Source organism: Denticeps clupeoides, chromosome 7, assembly GCF_900700375.1.
Source record: "Denticeps clupeoides chromosome 7, fDenClu1.1, whole genome shotgun sequence".
Classification (NCBI taxonomy): Eukaryota; Metazoa; Chordata; class Actinopteri; order Clupeiformes; family Denticipitidae; genus Denticeps; species Denticeps clupeoides.
Window position 1 is genome coordinate 19935347 of NC_041713.1, and position 23112 is coordinate 19958458.

Sequence of the window (23112 nt, forward strand, 5' to 3'; positions counted from 1 at the left end):
TGTCCAGCCTTCGTTTGTCCAACACAAAGCGCGCCTGAAAGAATTTATGCTGTTTTGAAGGCATTGATTTGATTTCTATTTATTTGGAGTGTATTTGGGTCACAGCCCCATATTTCAGGTAACTACAAAGTTCTACTCTACAAAGTTCTACTCTACTGTCAGTACAAAATGTTTTGCAGAGATTAGACCCACCTTCTTTGTGGGATCATGGGCAGAAATGACTTTTTCTGTAGCCACTTCGCTGCGCTGACATTTTGCAACTGTCTTCTCGTCTGACACCTCATGCCTTGCATGTGCAGCGTCAGCTTGAATTGTGACGTTCCTGTGTGAAGGGTTCAAACGCCACCTCAGCATCCCCAGAGAAGCTCGGCAATCAAACTGTGGAGCGAGCGAGAGAAAGAGAGAGACACAAACAGAGAGAGAGAGAGAGAGAGAGAGGGAGTGAGAGAGAGACAGAGGGAGTGAGAGAGACAGAGAGAGTGAGAGAGACAGTGAGAGAGTGAGAGACAGAGAGTGAGAGAGACAGTGAGAGACAGAGAGAGAGAGAGAGAGAGAGAGAGAGAGAGACAAGAGGGAGTGAGAGAGACAGAGAGAGTGAGAGAGAGAGTGAGAGACAGAGTTAGAGAGACAGAGAGTGAGAGAGAGACAGTGAGAGAGAGAGAGACAGTGAGAGACGGAGAGAGAGAGTAAGAGAGAGAGAGAGGGGGGGTGACGCAGTGTCTGTCTGCCGCTCATTCACTCCGGAGAAGCGAGACAGCAGCAGCCCGGGACACGCTCCGTCCGTCCCTGCGTCCCACACGATGAAACGCGGCGTCGGAAACGCACTGGAGCGCGAGCGTGGGGCGCCGTGGGCGCTCCCGCCTTTCCACGCGCGCAGCACTTTATATTTATTCATCTTCTGTCTGGCACTAAAGAGCGCCGTCTCAGGTAAGGACTTTCCTCCGAGACTTCTGCTGGCGACGGGTCGAGTTGTGTCCCTGCGAAAAAAAACCCCACTTCTTTTATTTATTTGCTACGTGTGTTCGGTCGCCCGTGCAGAGTGGGGCTGAGGAATGCCACGAAAGTGCAGCTCCTGAGTGGAACCAGATGTGGACGCGGTGGAGGGGGCGGGGCTTCGGCGGCCCCGCCCCCACGGCGCATCCCGCGCCGGCCAGACGCTGTGTTCCGCACTTTGTTGTGAAGCGTAAACTCGTGCGGATCTGTTGCCTCCATCCGTCCCAGACTGAGCAGTAAACTTTACACACTTTTCCGTGCTAAAAAAAACTCCCCCCATTGTACATTTAAAACTTTTGAAACTATTTACCATAGCGTGCAAATTTATTGTTGTGATGAAAGTATTACGGTAATAAGTTCATGGCACTGTGATCCAGAATAATAGGCAATACCAGTTTATATATATTAAAAATGTTTAATTCATATAATAGAAACATAAAAATATATGACAATTGATACAGACCGTATTCACTGGGCTATTTTACCAGATAACATTTATCCCTGCAGTGACCATTAGGGTCTTTATAGAATAGTGTTCTAAGTGTTAATGAAATATTGATTAACCTAAAGATGCAAGAAATCAGTGATAATTACATTTGATTAAATTTATAATACTTAAGCATTTTAAGATACATTTTCACTTAATACAGGTTAAATATAAATGTGCTGCTCTATTACAGGCAAACATTATAAATCAAATATAAGTGACTGGATGTTCAATGTAACAAAATAGATCTGCTTTCTGGTAGTGTCTCAGGGGCTTGCTGGGCATGTGTACTGGGTCAGGCGATTATTGGGTTGACTGCATGTCAACTGGGTGGATCTCTGGCAAATCTGACGGACTCTGTCCTCTGCTCTGACATTTCACGTCATCTTTGTGTCATTGTTCATTCAGTTGATATCCCATCCATCAGAACAGTGATGGATGTGAATCACCTAGCAGAAAAACATGCACAATCGGATTTTCCCATCCTGTCTGATGGACAGAGTACACAACCATGTACTTGAATTAATGCAGTTATAATGTAGAAGTAGAAGTCCTCATTTTAAACATCCACTTCCATTAAAGTATTTCAAACGTGCTTGAGTATCAAAAGCAAAATGACTTCACTTTATTATTTTTAATACTCTAATATCCTGTTGTCGGTCTTGTAACCGGATTCTTGATCAGTCAACTAATATTACATGAACAGACTCTTGGTACACCAATCTTTTATTAGAATGTCATTAATTAATGATTTTCATTGAAGGCAATTTATTTCCTTCCGGTAGAACCAGGTCGCTCTGAATGTTGTAACAAGTTATAACAAGTATTTAAGTACAGTATGCAGTTCCATTTACTTTATTACTGACTTCAACTGGTTTTCAACAATCAGCATGGAACCTGGACTGTGCCTCCATTCTTCTTTTTCTCCCTCTAAAGCTCATTCTCTGACCTCTTTGGAACAGTGTTCCTTATTTTCCGCTCACTTTCTCACTCTTTATCCCCCAAACATCTGTCCAAATAAAAAGATGGTGCAATGCCCCTCCCTCTGTATCAGCTTTTGGGAAATAGCTTTCAGATCGTTTGAACATCAACATCCTCGGTTTGGCCTGCTGGCCTCCAGCTCTGTGTTATTGGTCTCGTTTGGTCTGTTTTTCATTGGTTTGTTGTCCTTCTATAACGGTTATCCTCCTATGATGAGTTTCCTTGTGTGGTCATGAAGCCCTGACCCTTTTAAAAGTGTGTAACTAGAGCTTGGTCTCTTGTTGGCCTTGCTGTCAGTCCCACCCACACTGTGGTGGAGATAAGTGTGTGCTGGTTAATAGGGAATATTCAGCATATATGGATGGAGATAGTTCTGATTTGAGCAGGTTGTGTTGGGTTTCTCACTGGGGGTCTGTTTTTTTGAGGTCCTGCTGATTTTGGCCGCAGCCTCAGGCCTCACATTTCAACAGGAAACCATCTGGGATCAGTAGCTCAACTTTTTCAAGGAGATGCGGGAAAGGAGGGAGAAGGTGTGTAAAGGAGAGATGAGATGAGGGCATGCTGAGTGCTGTTATTTTCTCCAAAGATAGGACAAAAATGTTGGTTTGGCTGAAACAAAAACCTGCCCAAAGTCTTTACAGCTGAGGGACTATAGTATAGCATAGTGAGTGTAGTTCATTCATCATGAAAAGCAGAACCAAACAAAGCCGTGCCATTCTGGAATTATGGAACCATGACCAAAGGTGAACATTTACATTTACGTTTGAAAAAAGTTGCATCAAAGTGAGTTGCAACAGGGGCAGGGATGGACACATTCACACAGCGTCACAAACCGGCGGGTTTAATACATAAAGAGACACGCATCAGAACAGGACTTACAGATTAAGGGCCCGACAGCGAAGTGATACAAAGGGCGACATTTAAACACTCACAACAGCTGCACACAATCAGGCTGACAATGAACAAAACGCAACAAAGCTCCAGCCCGAATCCTCCGGAGTTCAAGAAAAGGACTCATAAGCGATCATCACTCGTTTCAAATATTTCCTTTTAGCTGTGTGTAGCCTTAACTTATAAACCTTTGTTATTTATTACACTATATATATATATATATATATATATGTGTGTGTGTGTTATGTTTTTCTTTATTTTTACACAGAGCCAGTGTTTAAAAATGTTCAGCACCACACCAACTGCTCACTTTCTCACAGATCTGGAAGTAAACCACTAACACTATAGATAGATGTTAGTTCTCTACTCTGCTGAAATACAGCTGTTGAGGTTTTTTTCCCCCATGACTTGGCCTGTGGACCTGATGATGTGGCATTTTGTGGTGATTTTTAGTCCATGGTGATTTTTTTTAAGCTTCCATTAACTGGTTCTAAGGGAAAGAGGTGTGAGGAACATCTGCTTTTATTTAACCTTGTTTCCTGACCCTGGCCAGCAGTGCCCTGAATACCAGGCTGTCGTGAATACGCCTCTGCCTCCCCCTCTCTGGCCAAAATCAGCGTTATGTCACTTTTGCCTCCAGCTGAATCAAACTGTCGAACCAGAGCCAGTACAGCAACAGCCCTAACCCTGCGGAAATAGGCCAGGTCACTGCAATCCCACAAAAACTCAAATAACACAAAAACTAAAGATAAACACAAATTTCCTTTGCTTATACAGGGAAAATGTATGTATGAACTTCTCATGGTCCTAAACCTAGTCTTAAACCTAAAAGAAAACATCCCAGACCACATACATTTGCTAACAATACTCTGTATTTAGTTTAAATTATGTTGTTACAAATGAATGCTTACCATATATGTACACAGTGTGTTAAGCAGTAGTTGTGCCTAATACCATTTTAATCATTATAGTTAAACATAAAGTTGGTCTGTAAACATAATTTAGGGGCAGTGGTGGCCTAGAGGTTAAGGAAGCGGCCCCGTAATCAGAAGGTTGCCGGTTCAAATCCACTGAGATCTCACTGAGGTGCCACTGAGCAAAGCACCGTCCCCACACACTGCTCCCCGGGCGCCTGTCATGGCTGCCCACTGCTCACTCAGGGTGATGGGTAAAATGCAGAGGACAAATTTCACTGTGTGCACCGTGTGCTGTGCTGCTGTGTATCACATGTGACAATCACTTCACTTTAAACTTTAAACTTTAATCAATAGTAACAAATGTCCCCTAAGTAGTATTAATCAAACAACTGATAGGGAGGATGTTGAATATCAATGCATTTTAATCAGGCTGCATTTGATGCATTTGATTTTAATCAGGCTGCACTATAAATGAGAGTAAATGAAACATGTCGATAACTTCTGTTCAGGCCAGAGCTCATGGATTATTGGCGCTGAACGATTGCAGTAATTCAAAGTGAAGTGATTGTCATTGTAAAACACTGCAGCACGGCACACAGTGCACACAATCCTCTTCATTTAACCCATCACCTTTGGTGAGCAGTGGGCAGCCATGACAGGCGCCCGGGGAGCAGAGTGTGGGGATGGTGCTTTGCTCAGTGGCACCTTGGTGGTTCGGGATTCGAACCAGCAACCTTCCAATTACGGGTCTATTTTCTGACCTGCTAGGCCAACCACTGCCACATTGAACAGATTTTCTGAATGTTAGAAACAGAATGATTGATTTCTTGTGGAATGGGGAATCTTTAAACTTTAAGGAATGAACTGTGGGTGAGCTTTACCTTGTTTGTCTTCTCTGTGTGTCTTAATCTCAGGGGTTCACTTTTTGTTCAAATGAACAGGTTGGCCTTCAATTATTTGAACAAACTGGGATCATGTGATAAAACATGTCTTAAACTAATTTAATAATTACCATCACAAAATCCCTGTCCCCTGACGCCCTGGAACAGAGGAGGGTACTCAGTAATGAGAGGACCGTTGTTGGGGGCCATAGCCGGCCCAGTGGATGAGGTTCTGGACCCCAGATGGCGTGAGTCCAGGATGCGCTCAACCGTACACACGGGACCCCAGTCGATGATCCAGGGTGAAGCTTCCGTGACTCCGTGCAGAGGTGGAGGTCCTGGGTGGAGAGCTACACTCTGTCACCCACCCGGAATTGCAGTCTGACCGGGTGTTGCCGATCATGCTGGCCTGCGGGCTCCTGATGGGCAAAGAAAGTGGGCTGGTATCCACAGCAGACCTCAAAGGGACTGTTGCCAGTAGAACAGGAGACCTACAAAGCACCGCAGGAATCGTCCCAGCTGCTGATTGTCTCTCTCCGCCTGGTCGTTGGACTGGGGGTGATAGCCAGAGGAGAGACAGCAGGTGGTACCAATGAGACGGCAGAATGCCTTCTAGACAGCTGAGACGAATTGGGGACCCTGGTCCGACACAATGTCCTGAGGGAACCCATGCAGATGCACCATGTGTTGAAGGAGTAGGTTGGGGGTGGTAGTGATGAAGGAAGGTCGGGGAGAGCCACCAGGTGGACGGCATTGGTCAAACCGGTCGACAATGGTCGGTGTTGAGGATGTCCACAGCTGGCAGACCAGTAATGAAATCCAGGGAGATGTGAGTCCAGGGTTGGACTCGAACAATTGTGGGACAACACAACGGGGCGGGTGAGCCTACGAGCACGTTTCAGCTATTGCTGCCACACCCACGGATGTTGACACTCGCACAATAAACACAACAGACAGGGAACAGGAATCAGGAGCAGAAAAGGCAGGTAAGATGGATCGGAAGAGATGAGATGAGTCGAAGTCTCCCAGCTCAGCAGTGGTGGCCTAGCGGTTAAGGAAGTGGCCCCATAATCAGAAGGTTGCCGGTTCGAATCCCGATCCGCCAAGGAGCCACTGAGGTGCAACTGAGCAAAGTACCGTCCCCACACACTGCTTCCCTGGTCTCCCCATGGCTGCCCACTGCTCACTCAGGGTGATGGGTTAAATGCAGAAGACAAATTTCACAGTGATGATGCTGTGTATCACATGTGACAAGAACTTCACTTTATTTTTTTTATGTTACTTTATTTTTAAGTCAATGAAACAAACAATGACTGGGCAGAGACCAGCTGTCTGGACACTGATTATATAGGAAACACGTCACCCTGTTCTGCGCTTATGCTGCCAAGTGACCGAAGTTACGTGACAGTCTTGGCTGTATGTGCAATGTTGTAAGTAAATCCCGTTTTTGTGAGTTTTTCCTGCCCTCTCTTGCCCTCGTGACAGTTTATGAATATAACAGTGGAATATAACCAATCACAGCAGCATCAGTGGTTAGTCAGAGTTCACAGTTACTTCATTATTGGACCAGAAAGTCCTGGCTACCACTGTTATAAATTCTGCTGCCAGTGTGCTCCGGAGTCAGAGACTGTTTAACACTTTCTCTGCCTGGAGCAATTCTGCCAGCATCTCATACAAATGTAAATGCAGCTGGGAGGAAAAAAGTGAATGACCCTGTAATCAGAATAAGTGACTATAAATAGTGGTCATTTCACACTCATTAAAGCTTAAATTAAGATGTTTGCTTGTAGTTTGTTGTAGTTTGAGGTTTGAACCTGAAACACCCAGCTGCCAAGCCTTCTCCGCCTCTTCGTCCTCCTCCTCCTTGGCTTTGCAGCCGAGTTGCATCATGAGGACAGGATGGCTCACGGCCGCTTCTCCTTGTGTCTTTAATCACTAGCTGTGTCTCGTACCAGAATGGCACAATGATACGTCTGCAGGAACCCGAGTACTCTCTGCAGTGGAGAATTGCACAGTGGGAGGAGACTCTGGCAGCCAAGAGTCACCCCATCTGGAGAAACACTTTCATTATTGTGTGTGTGTTTGAGATAAAACCACATCTTAAAACAGCAGGAGGTGAGTGGGGCAAACTGGCAAGGCCATTTAAACACACTGATGGGTGACAGAAGTGAGTGTCGGGGGGTCGCAGAGCCCACAGTGAGCGGATAAACTGAGCCGTCTTGCATTTCATACCAGGTCATTGAAAGAGTCATGCAGCTCTTCTCACTGAGGTGTCTACCATGCCAGGAATTTCACACAAACCGGCGGAAAAGGGAAGAAACAGGCCTTTGATTCCTAATGCGTAAAATGGAGCGTACTGTTTCCTTTATGCCATTCAGGGTGTGCCGGTCTGATCTGATTGGTCTGATGCCTACCAGTGTGTTCAGTCATCCAACGTGAATAAAATATCCTTGGATGAAAGTGTCCTGCTCTCTCCTTCTCTTTCTCTGTCCACTTCCTGCTGCCCCATCAGGGGCCCAAATGGTAGGAATGCTGAGGGTCTTTTACCACCTCCTTTCTTTTTCCTTTCTCAGACTCAGAGTTCAACTCGAAGTGCAGGGCTTCTTTGTTCCCCGTGCAATGTTTTGTCCCTCCTCTCTGGTGATCTATGCTGCCTCTCATTTTTGGTTGCATTTAATATATTTTGATGTTTTTTGTGACTCCCTCTCTGTGGCTGTTACCTCACACCCCCACCAGCCAGAGTGGAGGAGGATAAGAAAAAATGGGGGATGAGAGAGAAAAGTACTCTGGCTTTCGGGAAGGCCGTTGGGTTTGGTTCCCGACATTCCTGTCATTGTGGCTCGAGTCCAGCCTTCTTCTTCTCCTTCTTCTTCCTACTATAAGATGATTCCAGTTTCTGTTCATTTCATCTTGATGTGCTTTGTGCTCTTGAAATTACATCCTTACATTTTAAAATAGAAAGATGTTAATATTGCACAATGCTTGTTTTTAACATTCCACACATTCTTTAATAATAATAATTTATTTGGTTCATGTAAAGTTTGTGGGGCGAGATGAACAGATCAGGAGGACTGGAGAACATCTAGTGTAAAAATCAGACCCTGAAGACATTGTGTCATATTTTATTCACTCTCCTTTTTACCCACTATTAAAATGATCCTGTCTAAATGTTAAACTGAAAATAGTTGTTTGTCCAAGAAAACCAATAAAACACTCAGCCAAACCATAACCAGTAAAAATTGTGAGTTGCATTCAGCAAGGACCTGGACCTGCAGTGGACCTGTTATCTAATGCAGCCTACAGTTCTTTTTCTCGTGTCTCTTTTTCATTTTTTAAAATTAATTCCGGACGGGTGATGGACTCCAATCCCATCTAGTCCTATTTCCCCGGATCCAACATCGATCAACCTTTTCCACATTAGCAAATCAACTGGGTCTGTTTCCTTTCTATCGAGTGGCTCTAATTACGATTCAATTCAGCCGTTCTGTCTGGCCTCACCTAGTCTTCCACTCGGTTCAGCACTGCTCTCATTTCTCTGTGTTACTCTGGGGGTGAGAGATCAGTTTAATTATTGATTGTGTGTTTATGTCTGGCCTGTTAAAAGTCTTAAAAACTTGTGATTGAAAAGTGATTGAAATTTATTGAGGTGTCATAATGAAGTGTTTTCATTCAATATTAATCTCATTGGTCCTTCTATGTCTCCGCCTCTTTCTGCCTTTAGGTACAGCTGATTCCAACACATTTTCATTATTCCATGATGGCGTGCAGGGATGCCTGGGTGTGCGGGACAGTGTGCTGTACATGTTCTCCTCCTGTGAGGATGAAGCCCAGCGGTGGAAGTGGGTGACCAGGGGCCGGATGTTCAACCTCGGCTCCTCCCTCTGCCTGGGCTTGACCGTGGGAAATGGGAGTACGAGCAGGTCTCCTCTAAATGTCTACACATGCGACCATGAGCCACTGAAGGTGCGATGGACCTGGTACTGTGGTCAGGTGCTGGAGAACCTGAACACCTACATGCCTTTCCCAGCTATGGTCACAAACACGTCCACAGCCAAAGCTGTTACTGAGGGGTCATGGAGGGTCTACGGTGATGACCAAGACCTGTGTGCCAAGAGCTACCAAGGTATAGCAATGTGTTGATATGAATGATGATAAGTATTTCAGGAAAATTACCGAACCCTCACTTTTATGAAACAGAGGATAAATAGAGTTCTGGGTCACATTTAACAAAAATCCATATGATGAGCCTTGAATAAAGGCTATATAGACTAGAAATGTAAATCTTGGACTGAGTCTGGTCGGGCTGGGTCCGTAAACAATTTCTATCATTTTAGTTGTGCTTGGGTTGGGTCTGGATGGTCAGCAAACATGAACCTCTGGTCTATTTTACCTGTTCTTTCCATATGATTTCCTGCTTCTCAAAATTTGTTTTGTTTATTAGTTTTAGACATGGATGGATTATGGATTATGCGCTCGTAGCTGAGATTTTAAGGAGATGAACAAGTGTAAAATTGGGCATCGCAGGACCATGCTTTTGTTTTGCATAGCGACCGTCTACAAGGACAAATGTGACATTCCTGTGCAAATTGTTGTGGATGAAGATTCAACACCTCTGTTTCACATGTCTTTTTGTCGGACGGCTTTTTGCCGAGACAAACGTGTGAAGTGCCGGCCGTCAGGACCGCCCACTCTCTTTTTTTCTTTACTTTTTCTTTCCCAGCTGTCTTTCCATCAAAACCGGATCTTCTGGTTTTCGAGCCTGCTCTATCATCTCATTTCTCATAGCTCTGCCTCTTTCTCGCTCTCTCTCCCTTTACCTCTTTCTTCTCATTTTTGTTTTCTTTGTAACCTTGGTACCTTTTTTACATCCAATATTCATATGTAACTACAATAATTATTTACCAGTGTTAATAAATTAGAAACTGTTCATTTTAACCTCTATTGTGCCATGCCTTTTTCTGCCAGGTAACATCAAATTGGAGTGGTTTGAATACAGTTTTTACACAAGGGTCATGGAAATGGGTGATTTCACTCTTAGTGAAGACAACAACAACAACAACAACATTTATTTCTTATATAGCCCATAATCACATACAGTATGTCTCAATGGGCTTTGACAGGCCCTACAGTTGACACCCCCCACACTTGTAGAAAAATTCTACAAAGGAGAGAGAAAAACAGAATGGAAGAAACGTTGGGAAGAAGTGATACAGAGAGGGACCCCCTTACAGGGTAGAGGGAGCCTGCAAGTGGTGTCAGTGCATGGTTTGTGATGGTTTGTCCAATAAGAGAAAAAGTCCTACAGTTGCAGAGGTTGAGAAGTCCACAGTGTAGTCCAGTGTCATGGTGTACATTACGCGTCCATTACTGGTCCATTTGAAGTTCCCCGAAGCTTTAGTTGGTACAGTGGTGGTGGCTGTGGTGACCCTCTGGTTCGTTTCATGCTAAGTTCTTTGTTGGCAGTTGCCAGGAACCAGGATTTATATGGTGGTCTCTTCATTGGAGTTTGCCAGTAGTCTGTGCGCTTGATTCAGTGTCTCGGAGAGAACAAACTGAAGCAGCAGCAGACAGATACTGTGGTAATAGTGGTATATTTATGCAACAGTGGCCCGGTACCTTAACTAGGACAGCCTAACTAAGGTTGATAGGTAGACAGTGCAGTGACTGTAAGACTGGGGTTATGTGGTCAAATTTCCTAGTTCTAGTTAGAACTCTGGCTGCAGCATTCTGAACTAGCTGGAGTTTACTCATGCACCTACTAGAAAATCCAGACAGTAGAACGTTGCAGTAATCTAACCTTGATGTAATAAAGGCATGGACCAACTTTTCTGCATCGTGCATTGAGATGATGTTTCTTTTCTAAGGTGAAAGAATGCTCTCCTAGTGATATTATCTCCATGTGAATTGAATGAGAGACCTGCATCGATGAGGAATCCTAGATCCTTTACTTCTGTACTTGGTGAGATAGAAAGGCTATCCAGAGTTATGATGTAGTCAGCCACCTTATGTTTGTGTGCTTGAGACCCAAGTACAGTGGCTTCTGTCTTATCAGGGTTTAACAAAGAAAGTTTGTGAGCATCCACTGTCTAATGTCCTTCAGACAATTCTCTATTCTGTTCAGCTGCTGCCTCTGATCTGGCATTGCTGATAGATACAGCTGTGTGTCGTCAGCGTAGCAATGAAAACTATTACTGTGTTTGTGCATGACGTCACCTAAAGGTAACATGTATAGGGAAAATACCAACGGACCTAGGGCGGAACCTTGTGGAACACCAAACTCTACTTTACTATGTGAAGACGAATCACCATTGATGATGACTGATACCAATCAGTCAGATATGATCTGAACCATACAAGGGCTATTCCCTTAATCCCAACAACATTCTCTAACCTGGCAAGGAGAATAGCGTGATTAATAGTGTCAAACGCTGCACTCAGATCAAGCAGGACAAGCAGATGCGTCCCTGATCAGAGGCCAACAGAAGGCCATTAACCACTTTAACCAGCGCTGCCTCAGTGCTATGATCCCGATTGAAATACTTCATGAATGTTGTTGCTGTCTAGGTACGTGCACAGCTGCTGGGCTATGACTTTTTGTAGAATTGTTGATATAAACGCAAGGTTGGATATCGGTCTATAATTCGAAAGCTGCGATCAAGATCAGGGGTCTAATGACTGCTACCTTGAAGGAATTTTGGACGTGTCCGGTGCTAAGCAACGAGTTAATAATTTTAAGGATAGGATTTATAACCGGGTGCTACTTGTTTAAGGAAACTTGTAGGAAGCAAATCCAATGTGTAAGTACATTGATTTGACAATGAGATTAATTTAATTAATTCATGCTCTTTAAGAAAGCGTTCTAATTGGTGGTCTGCTATTTGAAGATTATTTTCCATAGTAATATCGATGGAGCTGTTTGTTATGCTTTTAATCTTATCTCTATTCGTAATAATATTAGTATTAAAGAAACTCATAAAATCGTCACTACTACGATGATACTGAGTGATAGTATACGTTTCTGTCTTTTTCCTGGTTAGTTTGGCTATAGTGTTACACAAGAATATGGGATTATTTTTGGTCTTGTCTATTAACAACGAAAGATATGTTGATTGAGCCGCGCTAAGTGCCTTCCTATAGTTGAGGATGCTCTCCTTCCATGCTATTCACCATTTACATTCTAATTTCCGGACAGTCTTCTTAAGCGAGCATGTGTGATCACTATATTCTATATTCTTTCTCTAAATGTATCTGTGAAGATATGTGTCTTATAACTCCCTGTGAGAAAATGTATCAGGTCTTAGAAATCACCCACAAAATGTTCACAATTTTTGTGCTACAGCAGAAGACAATGACAATGTTTTTTTACATAATGGTTGAACAAGATGCTAGTCCAGTAATTGATGATTTTGCCAGTCCTTGTGCATTGTTCGGCGTGCCGCATGCTGTAAAACAGTTCACCATGTTGGCACAAAATCTTCATATACATGCAACAGTGTTTATAGCTGCTTTAAATCTTAAAGAACTGAAACTGTCAAAATACTAAGGATACAATTCAAAGCATCACATTTTTTGTCAAATGTGTTGTTTTCACAAACTATTGTCCCCGCTATTAAGGCAACCTCACTGTCCAAATAAGTTGCTTTGGCTGAGAGCTGTTTTCCACTGGTCCTGCCGCCGACATTACTACATAAATCCCTGCCCTGCCAACAGGAAAGCCCTTCCTTATGTTAGTAAACAGGGCAGTTCAGACGGCCTGTGGAAGATCTGCAGTAGAACGTCTGCAACCCTCTCCATTCTCTACCCTATAAAGATTCGATTTCAGTCGACACTACATAAACCCAAGAGTGTTGTTGTAAATTTGGACACAAAAGAGATCTTTCGTGTTCTTAAGTTTAATAAGGTGTGGTGTAGCGCAATGCCTTTTCAGAAATCTAATAATAGCTTTTCGCTTTTGAGCTAATAATAGCTCGAAATAATTTATTTTCAGTGAAATTGCAGTTTGATCTTTTTAGTCACCCACAGAGCGGCCGCAGAAAACCCACTTCCCTTTTTACTCTTCCAGCATCTCTGAAATAATATTTTCAGGCCTAGCTGTCTGAAAAGATGTAAGGCGATATGTGTGTGTGTGTGTGTGTCTAAGTTTCCATTTGCCTTGCTCAGAGGTAAACTATGACAGCATTTTGTGAAGTTAACTCACTCACACACACTCTCTTGACCCTCACTTTTTTCTTTGGTTGCCCTTTATTCACATCCCATGGTCCACTGGAATGTGCTTGTTACTACGACAACCCCCGTTCAATGAAGGAGATTAACTCTCATTCAACTAAAGAGTGAGGAAACAGGAGAGAAACAAATTAAAAAGAGTGCAGATGCGGAACTGAACGTTAAAATCTGGTATCCATGGCAATGTTAAGCATATCAGTACTATTCTCCAGTGTCCCTTTCATTTGTTTATTTAGCCGTTTACCGTTGGATTTAACGGTGTGTGTTTCTTTTTCATTTTCCTATTTGCTTGTTCTTTCCCTCTTATTGACTCAGTGGAGATGTGTGTGGACTGTGGATGTGATTTTGGCTGCTTCATGGAGTTACAACAAATCAAGCTAAAATCGTGAGAACAGGAAACTGTGCCTAAACACCCTTATGAGCTGTCCCTGAAGCTCTATGTTTGTCTGCATGTGCCCAAGACCTGCATCTGTCTGGCATTTACCCTTTTTTAAGATTCCTGACCTGCTTATGAAGGCAGGAACAACCAATTTTTCTCACACTTTGGCTGTTGCAATTCATGGGATTTGTTTATATAATGTTAAAACATATTGAAAATGTTTAGAGTTATGCACATTCTCTCACTGACTGGCCATAGTCCACTGGACAACAGATCATCAGATCCTGTACACACAGCCACAGTAGATCCAGCAGTCACATTCAGAAGAGTGAGAGACAGGTATCAATATAATGGCAGAAGCAATGTGGATACTTTTTAACTTTGAATGCAACTTACTTTCAAATGGGTGAGAGTGTTGAGACATGCTTTATGTCTACAAAAGATGGCAGAGCAGGTTAGGAGGAGGAACAAATTGTGCATGTGTGATGTGAAATTATGCAGACATAAACTGCTGCATGACAGTATGTGAACCCCTTTAGCATTTTAAATGTTTGTCTTGTTTTGCCCTGATTTATCTTCATCAGGTTTTGTGTATGAAATGTCATATATATGCATATCAATGGCATGTACTTGTTCAGTGGGACTTGTTTAAGTAGCTAATATATTCGATGAAACATGGAATTAGTGTACTTGCAAAAGTAAGTGAACCCCCAGCTGCATTGGTTAAGTCAAGCAGGTTACAGATAGTAGGGCGATAGTAGCCTAGTGGGTAACACAGTTGCCTATGATCCAGAAGACCCAGGTTCAAATCCCACTTACTACCATTGTGTCCCTGAGCAAGACACTTAACCCCTAGTTGCTCCAGGGGGGGACTGTCCCTGTAACTACTGATTGTCTTCTGGTAAATGCTGTAAATGTTGTAAAATGTTGTAAAGATTCAGGTGAAACGCATTTGGGTGCTTAGTTACTCATTTTAACAGACCAATGAAATGATACATTTGTGCAGGGTTTGGCCTGAACAAAGGAGATATTCGAGGACAATAAGAAGAGGGTAAAGACAACCCATCAGTCTGGGGAGGACTATAAGACCTCCAAAGATTACAGCTTCATCCATTCATTGTATGACAGATAATTTACAAATGGAGGGCCTTCAACGTGACATTGAAAATATCACACAGAAGCACCAGAAAAATAATAAATGAGGTAAAAGCCAACCAACACATCACCTCTAGAGAGTTGCAGACCTTTCTGGCAGCATCTAGGACAAATTTGCATGCGTCTACAATCAGACGTAAATTGAAAAGCCATGACATTCATGGGAGGGATGCCAGAAGAAAGCCTCTGCTCTCAAAAAAGAACAAAGCTACCCGTTTGAACTTTGCCAGAGAGCACTTGGACAAACCAGAGGTCTTCTGGAAGTCCATTCTCTGGACAGACTAGTCCAAAAACGAATTATTTGGTCACAATCAAAACTGACATGTTTGGAGAAAAGCCAACACACCATATAATGAAGAAAAGAACCTCTTCCCAATAGTGAAGTCTGCCGGTGGAAATGTGATGGTCTGGGCCTGCATTTCTGCTTCTGGACCTTCTGGATCTTCGCATATCCACAAATTCTTGACCAGGAACTCCTGCCATCAGTCAGGGAGTTGAAGCTGAGAGAAAAATGGATTATGCAACAAGACATTGACCCAAAGCATTCCAGCAAAACCTAGAAATGGCTTCAGAGAAGGAGGATTCATACTCTGGATTGGCTTGGCAAATTCCGGACCTTAACCAATGGAAATGTTGCGGCAAGACCTGAAGAAGTTGGTACATGCCAGATCTCCCTCCAACCTCTCTCAACAGGCTGCGTTCTGCAAGGAGGAGTGGGCAAAAATCCCCATAAGCAGATGTGAGAGGCTGGTTAGGGGTCACAGAAGACTTTTAGTTGAAGTAATGGCTGCAGAAGGAGGAGCCACAAGCTACTAATACAAGGGTTCTCACACTTTTGCACAAGTTTTCAGTTTTTGTGAAATAAATGGCCTTTGTTTAATTAAGTAATGAAAATACGTCTCTTTTTGTGTGTGTGTCCATTATTTGGAAGGTGTGCTTTCCAAATTGGGATTTGGATTTATGTGTAATAATGTTTTTTTAACAAGATCAGTCTGGAGGATTCACAAACTTCCAAGCAGCACCGTATGTTACGAGCCTGACACAATGCCTTCCAATTACTTATTTTCTCCACTGTAGGTGTCAGAACAGTTTTAGTGTTGATTTGTCAAAGGAAAAGAAAATAGGGGTCAGAGCAAGGTAGGTATTAAATAGTCCAACATATAATTATCACTGATGGCTGGACTTCATCTTAGCACTACTCGACCTTTCCAGTTGATCCAGAACATTCCCAAATTCTCCCACACCACTCCAGCTCTGTAGCAGAAGGACACCTGCTGGGAATTTGTTGAATCTCTGTAACAGTAAGAATCCAGTTTTGTGGGGCAGTAGTTTGTTTGCAAGTCAGACAAGTAGGCATTGGCCAGTCGAATTTGAGCTTTGTATGTTAATAACAGAATTTATAGATCACTGTCAATTATGACTCCTAAGTCCTTGGTGGTCATATATATATAGTGATAGAAGGACCACCAACATTGATCAACACTGAGCATCAAGGACTATCAACGTTCATTCCTTTTGCCAGCTTTCTGACAAGTAACAGTATTTTCGTTTCCTTAGAATTTCACATGAAGAAGTTGTTGTTCATCCACTATTTACTGTCTATTATACTGTACCGTTGTCAATTTTACATGGTTTCATTCATTCTCAATGTCTGGCTGGGATATACAGCTGTGAAACTATGTTACTGATTCATTACTGTTTTTAAGTGTTTCCCTCTGTCTGAGGTGTTTAGTAAATCAGTGTCACTGTGTTTGTAGAGATATATACGATTCAGGGCAACTCTCAAGGTCGACCCTGCTTTCTGCCCTTCCTGTACGACGGCCAGTGGTTCCACAGCTGCACCAGCGTGGGTCGGGAGGACGGTCATCTTTGGTGCGCCACCACATATGACTACGGAAAGGATGAACGCTGGGGCTTCTGTCCTATTAAGAGTGAGTGAGCATTTTCTTCAGCACCAGGTTTCACACGGGGAAGGAGGAACTCTAAAGTGTGTGGATGTTGGATTTACTGGATTTGTTCTCTCTTTCAAAAGGTAATGGGTGTGAGACGTTCTGGGACACTGAATCGTTGATGGACAACTGTTACCAGTTCAACTTCCAGGCAGCGCTATCCTGGAGTGAAGCTCGAACCAGCTGCCAGCAACAGGGAGCCAGCTTGCTGAGTATCACCAAAGTTGAGGAGCAGAGCTACATCAACGGTGAGGGGACAGATTCTGTTCAGTTTATCCAGTCACAGGATAATGAGGAATAATACACTCTTTGCTTGTTAATGTTGACCTTGCTTTATAGATTAAATCGGTTTGCTATTGTCACACAAACATGGGTTTAGTATAAACAAAAACGAGAATGGCAAAGCAGCTCAAGATATGAAGAATTTCTGGACTGTTGGAAACCATCCTGTCACGGGTGGGCTGGACATGGCGGTGAAGGAGGACGCATTCGCACGATTTCATGTGACGGGTTTAATACAAACTACACGAGACAGGGGAACATCTACACGCACAATCTACACGACCGCAAACAGACACGAACAGGATAGTTTTATACAATTAGATAATTATACACCAGGTGAACACGATCAGGGAACATTACACAGGACAAACATGAAAATCCGGTCCGAACTCCGGATCCGGAGTCAACCCCTGCCGGTCCGGATCATGACACATTCCCATTTTATAAAGAGTGTGAAATACTGTCATCACAGAAAAACATTTAACAAGTATCACTTTGTTTTTGTCTAAAATGACGTAAAACAGTACGTGAGTCAAATCTGTTGACTGCTGGTTGTGTCTGTGACTGTCAAGTGCTTTCAGTATCTGAAATGACCCCTTCAAGCTCAAAAGCAGGACCAGACAGACAATACCACCCCCATATTTCACAGAATAGCATTTTCTCATTTCTCCATGCTACCGTGCCATGCACACCATGAACAACAACAGTGGGTGTTGTTGGAAAGACACTTTTAGTCCATACTGGTGAGCTTAGATCCTCAGAAGACATGATACTGCTCCGTGTAATGATGTGTGTTTCTGTTTTACATCTGTTAATAGGGCTGCTGACAGGATACAGTGCTTCTCTGTGGATGGGTCTGAATGATCTAGACCTGACTGGGGGCTGGCAGTGGGCTGACTCTTCCCCTCTTAAATACATGAACTGGGAGCCAGGCAAGATACCACACCCCCTCACAGCAGGCCTGTTAGAGCCCACCATCATGTAATATACTAGATTCTAAACAGCGTGCAACTGGATGGTTGACCTTTGACTGTGGTTCCTCCTAGACCAGCCGAAGTATGAAGATGAGCAGAACTGTGCTGTGATCCGTACCGAGACATCTGGCCGCTGGCAAAACCGAGATTGTTCCATTGCTTTGCCATATGTATGCAAGAAGAGACCAAATGCCACAATGGACCCTTTCACCACTGGTCAGGGGTTCTTTCTGTTTCCCATAGACACACACACACACACACACACACACATGGACAGACACACACAGCAATTAGCCAAACAGCCAGTTAGACACACAGTGCTACTGGAATCATCACGGCTTCAGTTGTAAAATCTGTATTATTTTCCCTGCCCATATCAAACGGTTTGAAACGTTTAACAGTAAATTTAACTGGTCATATACTTTCTGTTCTTACTCTGTGATTTACAGACTCCTGGGCAGATGATGACGTGTACCAATGTGATGTGGGCTGGCAGGCTTTTCAGGCAGGATGTTATAGGCTGACCACGGACAAGATGGACTGGAACTCTGCTGAGAAAACTTGCCTGAAGATGGAGGCCCACCTGGTCAGCATACACACACTGCCTGAGCTGGAGTTCATCGTCGGCAACATGAAAAAAGGTATTTAACACCGCATCCATACTACTACAACCTCCTCATAACACATGCATAACACTACATCCAGTGGCCAGTATGTCATTGTACAAGCCAATGAGTGCATGTTGGCGTGAAAAACTCAAATTGCAGCATCAATAATTAGAACACTTGCATAAAAAGCAATTATAATTAAGCCCCTCACTCCTGTTCACACTTTTCTCAATATTCCTTTATGACCCCCCTGCTTATGTTAAAAAACAAAAACAATTCCTGTCTTTGTTGCATTTTGTTGGGAACATTCCAATTTCTTCATAGTTCAACATTTAGACATGAAATTTTGATTAGCAATTAATCATTGAGAATATAATTTTCACATACCTCTATCCCTCTGACGTCCACTTGTTCAATGAAATCCATCAAAATAACATTTCAAAACTGTCCTCCTAACTTAACCTCCTTCTACGTATCCTCCTGTCTTTTAATCTGTCTTTCAGTCATGGCTGAAACGTACTAGTGTTTTCAATTTAGCCTCTTGTTGCTGTTTGTTTTTTTTTGTTTATTCCGTTCAGTCTAAGCTTCTCTCATATTTCTCTCTGTTTTTATTCAGATTCAGTGGAGCTGTGGATTGGGCTCCATGATATGGCCTTGGAGATGAATTTTGAGTGGACAGATCGCACACCTGTCATCTTCACTTATTGGCACCCATTTGAGCCCAACAACTTTCGCAACACCCAAGAGGACTGTGTTACTCTCTGGGGTCCTGTGAGTCACTGTTATTATCTTATTACCCAGTAAAGCACACCCTTACTATTTTTTTGTTATCATAAATTTACTGAGAAATATTTGAAGATTTAGTTGCCACTATTTCCTTCTCTGATATTGATACTGCTGCTAAGCAAAGACATTCAGGCAACAGCTTTTCACATAATGTCACAACTTTGAACAGGACAAAACAATATTTAGAGAGACTAAATGGACTAAAAAATACCAATGAAAAATGATTTCATTTAATGAAATACAAAGAAGATTTCAGTATTGTCTTAAGTGAAAAAGATTTGAAATACAACATAATCTCTTCCACAAAGAAATGCTGTATTTGACCTTTGGCTGGTGTGGTTGACCCTTTACTTTACTTTACTTTACTTTACTTTATTTAGCAGACGCTTTTATCCAAAGTGACTTACAAGAGGAAGACACCAGCAATTCTCGTTTGATTTCTATAGAATATTGAGTTTACAAACTAAGAACCCTGATAAGGCTCAACTTGTCAGCGAAGAGCATGCTCAGAGATTGTTAGGTCTAGACGAAGAAAAATTATAATGTATTTATACATTTTTGTATTGTTTGTGCAATGTGTACGCATGTGCGTGTGTAAGTGTTAGATTTGTCTGTAATATTTTTTGAACAAGAGGGTTTTCACCTGCTTCTTAAAAGTGGTGATAGTCTCGGCTAGTCGTGTGGAGGAGGGCAGGTTGTTCCACCAGCCAGGGACAACAACGGAGAACAGAGATGATTGGAATCGGAGTCCCCGTGAAGAAGGAATTTTTAGTCTCCTTTCGTTTGCAGATCTGAGAGAGCGTGCAGGGGTGTAGCTAGGTAGTAGTGTGTTGATGTAGGAGGGCGCAGTTCCATTTACAGCCCTGTAGGCAGCATCAAGGATTTGAACTCAATGCGAGCAGCTACCGGGAGCCAGTGGAGGGAGGTAAGAAGAGGCGTAACATGGGTGTATTTTGGCTGATTGAGGATGAGACGGGCTGCCATATTTTGGATCATCTGGAGTGGTTTTATGGTGAATGCAGAGGCTCCAGCCAGGAGAGAGTTACAGTAGTCGAGTTTGTAGATGACCATTGCCTGGACGAGGAGCTGCGTAGCCTGTTGTGAGAGAAAAGGCCGAATCTTGCGAATGTTGTAGAGAGTGAACCTGCAGGATCTGGAGATCGCAGCAACATGATGGTTCAAACTCAGTTTGTCATCTATCCAAACTCCAAGGCTTTTTGCAGATGCCGTGGGTGTTAACAGTAGCGATCCAATTTGAATTGAAAGGTTTTGCTGAGGGGAATTGTTGCCCGGAAAGATCAGAATCTCGGTTTTGGATAGGTTGAGTTGGAGGTGTCGCTCAGACATCCATGCCGATATGACCCTGGGTTCCTCCTAATGCAAGACGATGCTAGACCTAATGTGGCTGGAGTTCGTCAGCATTTCCTGCAAGATGAAGGCATTGATGCTATGGACTGGGCCGCCCGTTCCCCTGTCCGGAATCTGGGACATCATGTTTCGCTCCATCCACCTGTCCAAGAGTTGGCGGATGCTTTAGTCCAGGTCTGGGAGAAGATCCCTCAGGAGACTGTCCGCCACCTCATAAGCAGCATGTCCAGGCGTTGTTGGGAGGTCATACAGGCACATGGAGGACACGCACACTACTGAAACCTAGTTTTGTCTTGTTTTAAAGACATCACATCAAAGTTTGATCAGCATGTATTTCGAGTGTGACTCCAAATCCAGACCTTCATGGGTTGATAGATGTCTTATTTTGTGTTCCCTTAATTTTTTTGAGCAGTGTATAATGATATTTTGTCACACATAGGATTCCTCATAATAATACTGTCTCCCCACAGTACTTATTAGTCAAGTACATAAAATGTGTGTACATCTTGAATATGGCAGAAATTATTTTTTGCTTTGTAGGAGGGCCGGTGGAACGACAGTCCCTGTAATTTCACCCTGCCGTCCATCTGTAAAAAACCTGCACAGAAGGTGGAAGGGAAGAAGCATGAGCATGGTTGCAAACAGGTACTTCTGCTCAGTGGTGATACGTTTCTGTTTTCTTGAGCAGTAAATTGGCTATGAATTTGTTTGATTTTACTTATACTAGAAGCTGCTTTGGGGTCATTTCACTGCTAGCAGTTTTTTGATGGAACGGGGGATCTGTTGATCCTCTATCCCCGCCTTTGCTTCCCTCTGTTTTTCTCTCCATACAAAAAGACTTTCTGCTGCTGAGCCATGCAGCTCTGCTCCAAATGGTTCCTATCAGCAGTGTGCTAAATGTAAATATTTGGGAAGCCGTAACCGCGTCTCACCACCTCTTTCATTGCTCTGAACCTGTGTTATCCAGTTTATGAGAATCAGGATAGTAATATAACAATCTATGTTACGTCAGTGTGTGTGTGTGTGTGTGTGTATATATATATATATATGTCAGGATATGCTGATAACTTTCCCCAGGGAAATGCATCATGGGATGCCATTTGGGATTACCACTTCCCAAGGCGCATGGTCTGTAAGGCTTGTGAGTGACAGTGTGGAGATAGAGTTAGACAGAGAGTGGGGTCACTCTGAGGTCATCAGTGTAAGCTGAGAACGATGACCTGTATCTCACAGCCAAGACAGAGAGCAGAGTGTGGACGGACAGCTGGAACACTGTGAGGTTCCTCTGCTGTCGCCAGAAAATAATCGTACACACACAGACGCACAAACCGACACACCACACAACATGTACTTTCCCAAAGTGCTGCCACCAATATTCAAGGCTTCTCAGGGACACAACACCCCCCACACGCTGCTGTCCGTGACAGTGTGATGAGAGAAATAATGTGGATACGCATTTGGTTGAAATCTTCTCTCCGATTTCTCACATTCTCTCTAACATTTTAAATCCAGGTTGGCTTAATAAACATGAATTGAGCCTCGAGTATGTGTGTGTGTTTTGCGTGTATGTTGTCTGTGTGTGTGCATATTTGCGTAGGACTGGCACTGGCACAACCCTGCCTGCTTCTTAGTAGGGGAGGAATTGGTGACATATGATGAAGCCAAGAAGACCTGTGCTGTACATGAAGCGACTTTGGTCACCATTAGTAACAGGTGCCACAGAAACACCACACGCACACACAAACATCTAGAAAATGGCAACACAAAAGAAGCATTCTCAGGATTGTCTATGTGTGTGTATTTGTGAATCTGTATAGATTCGAGCAGGCATTTGTGAACAGTCTGGTTTTTGGCCGCTCTGGAGACTCATTCTGGATCGGCCTGCAGGATGAGGCCAACACTGGCACCTACAGTTGGGTCAGCGGGGGGCCGGTATCCTACACCAACTGGAACCGAGACCAGCCTGGTGAGAGATACAATAAGCCATCCATCCTGTTAACAACTCACAAAGCATTTGAAAAAACAATTATAACAATAATGCGCAGATTTTGGACATCTGGAACATCTGGAATTCTAGAGGTTTTTTCTAGATTTTGTTTTGCAGGTAACTGTAATGCTTTGTGAACATTCATCTCCAGTTTTTAATATTGTGAACTGGCTCCCGTTACATAGTCATTGTTAGAATAGCAAAACTATTCAGCATTCATAGTTTCTAAACTCTGATCTGATAAAATCTGA

General features: G+C 43.2%; 1 protein-coding gene across 2 annotated transcripts in view; it reads left to right on the forward strand.

The window, feature by feature from the left end:
* The first annotated feature begins 643 nt into the window (after positions 1–643).
* mrc2 (mannose receptor, C-type 2) overlaps positions 644–23112 on the forward strand; it is a 37853-nt gene continuing 15384 nt past the window's right edge. Inside the window, exons 1-11 of one of the 2 annotated variants that reach the window (XM_028986914.1) lie at positions 644–927; positions 8872–9273; positions 16665–16838; positions 16940–17104; positions 17957–18070; positions 18185–18328; positions 18562–18753; positions 19337–19491; positions 21415–21519; positions 22472–22587; positions 22692–22840. In XM_028986914.1, coding sequence (XP_028842747.1) covers positions 801–927; positions 8872–9273; positions 16665–16838; positions 16940–17104; positions 17957–18070; positions 18185–18328; positions 18562–18753; positions 19337–19491; positions 21415–21519; positions 22472–22587; positions 22692–22840 — 1843 coding nt within the window. In that variant the 5' untranslated portion in view covers positions 644–800. The remainder of the gene's footprint in view (positions 928–8871; positions 9274–16664; positions 16839–16939; positions 17105–17956; positions 18071–18184; positions 18329–18561; positions 18754–19336; positions 19492–21414; positions 21520–22471; positions 22588–22691; positions 22841–23112) is intronic. The other variant, XM_028986912.1, reaches the window with a different exon arrangement.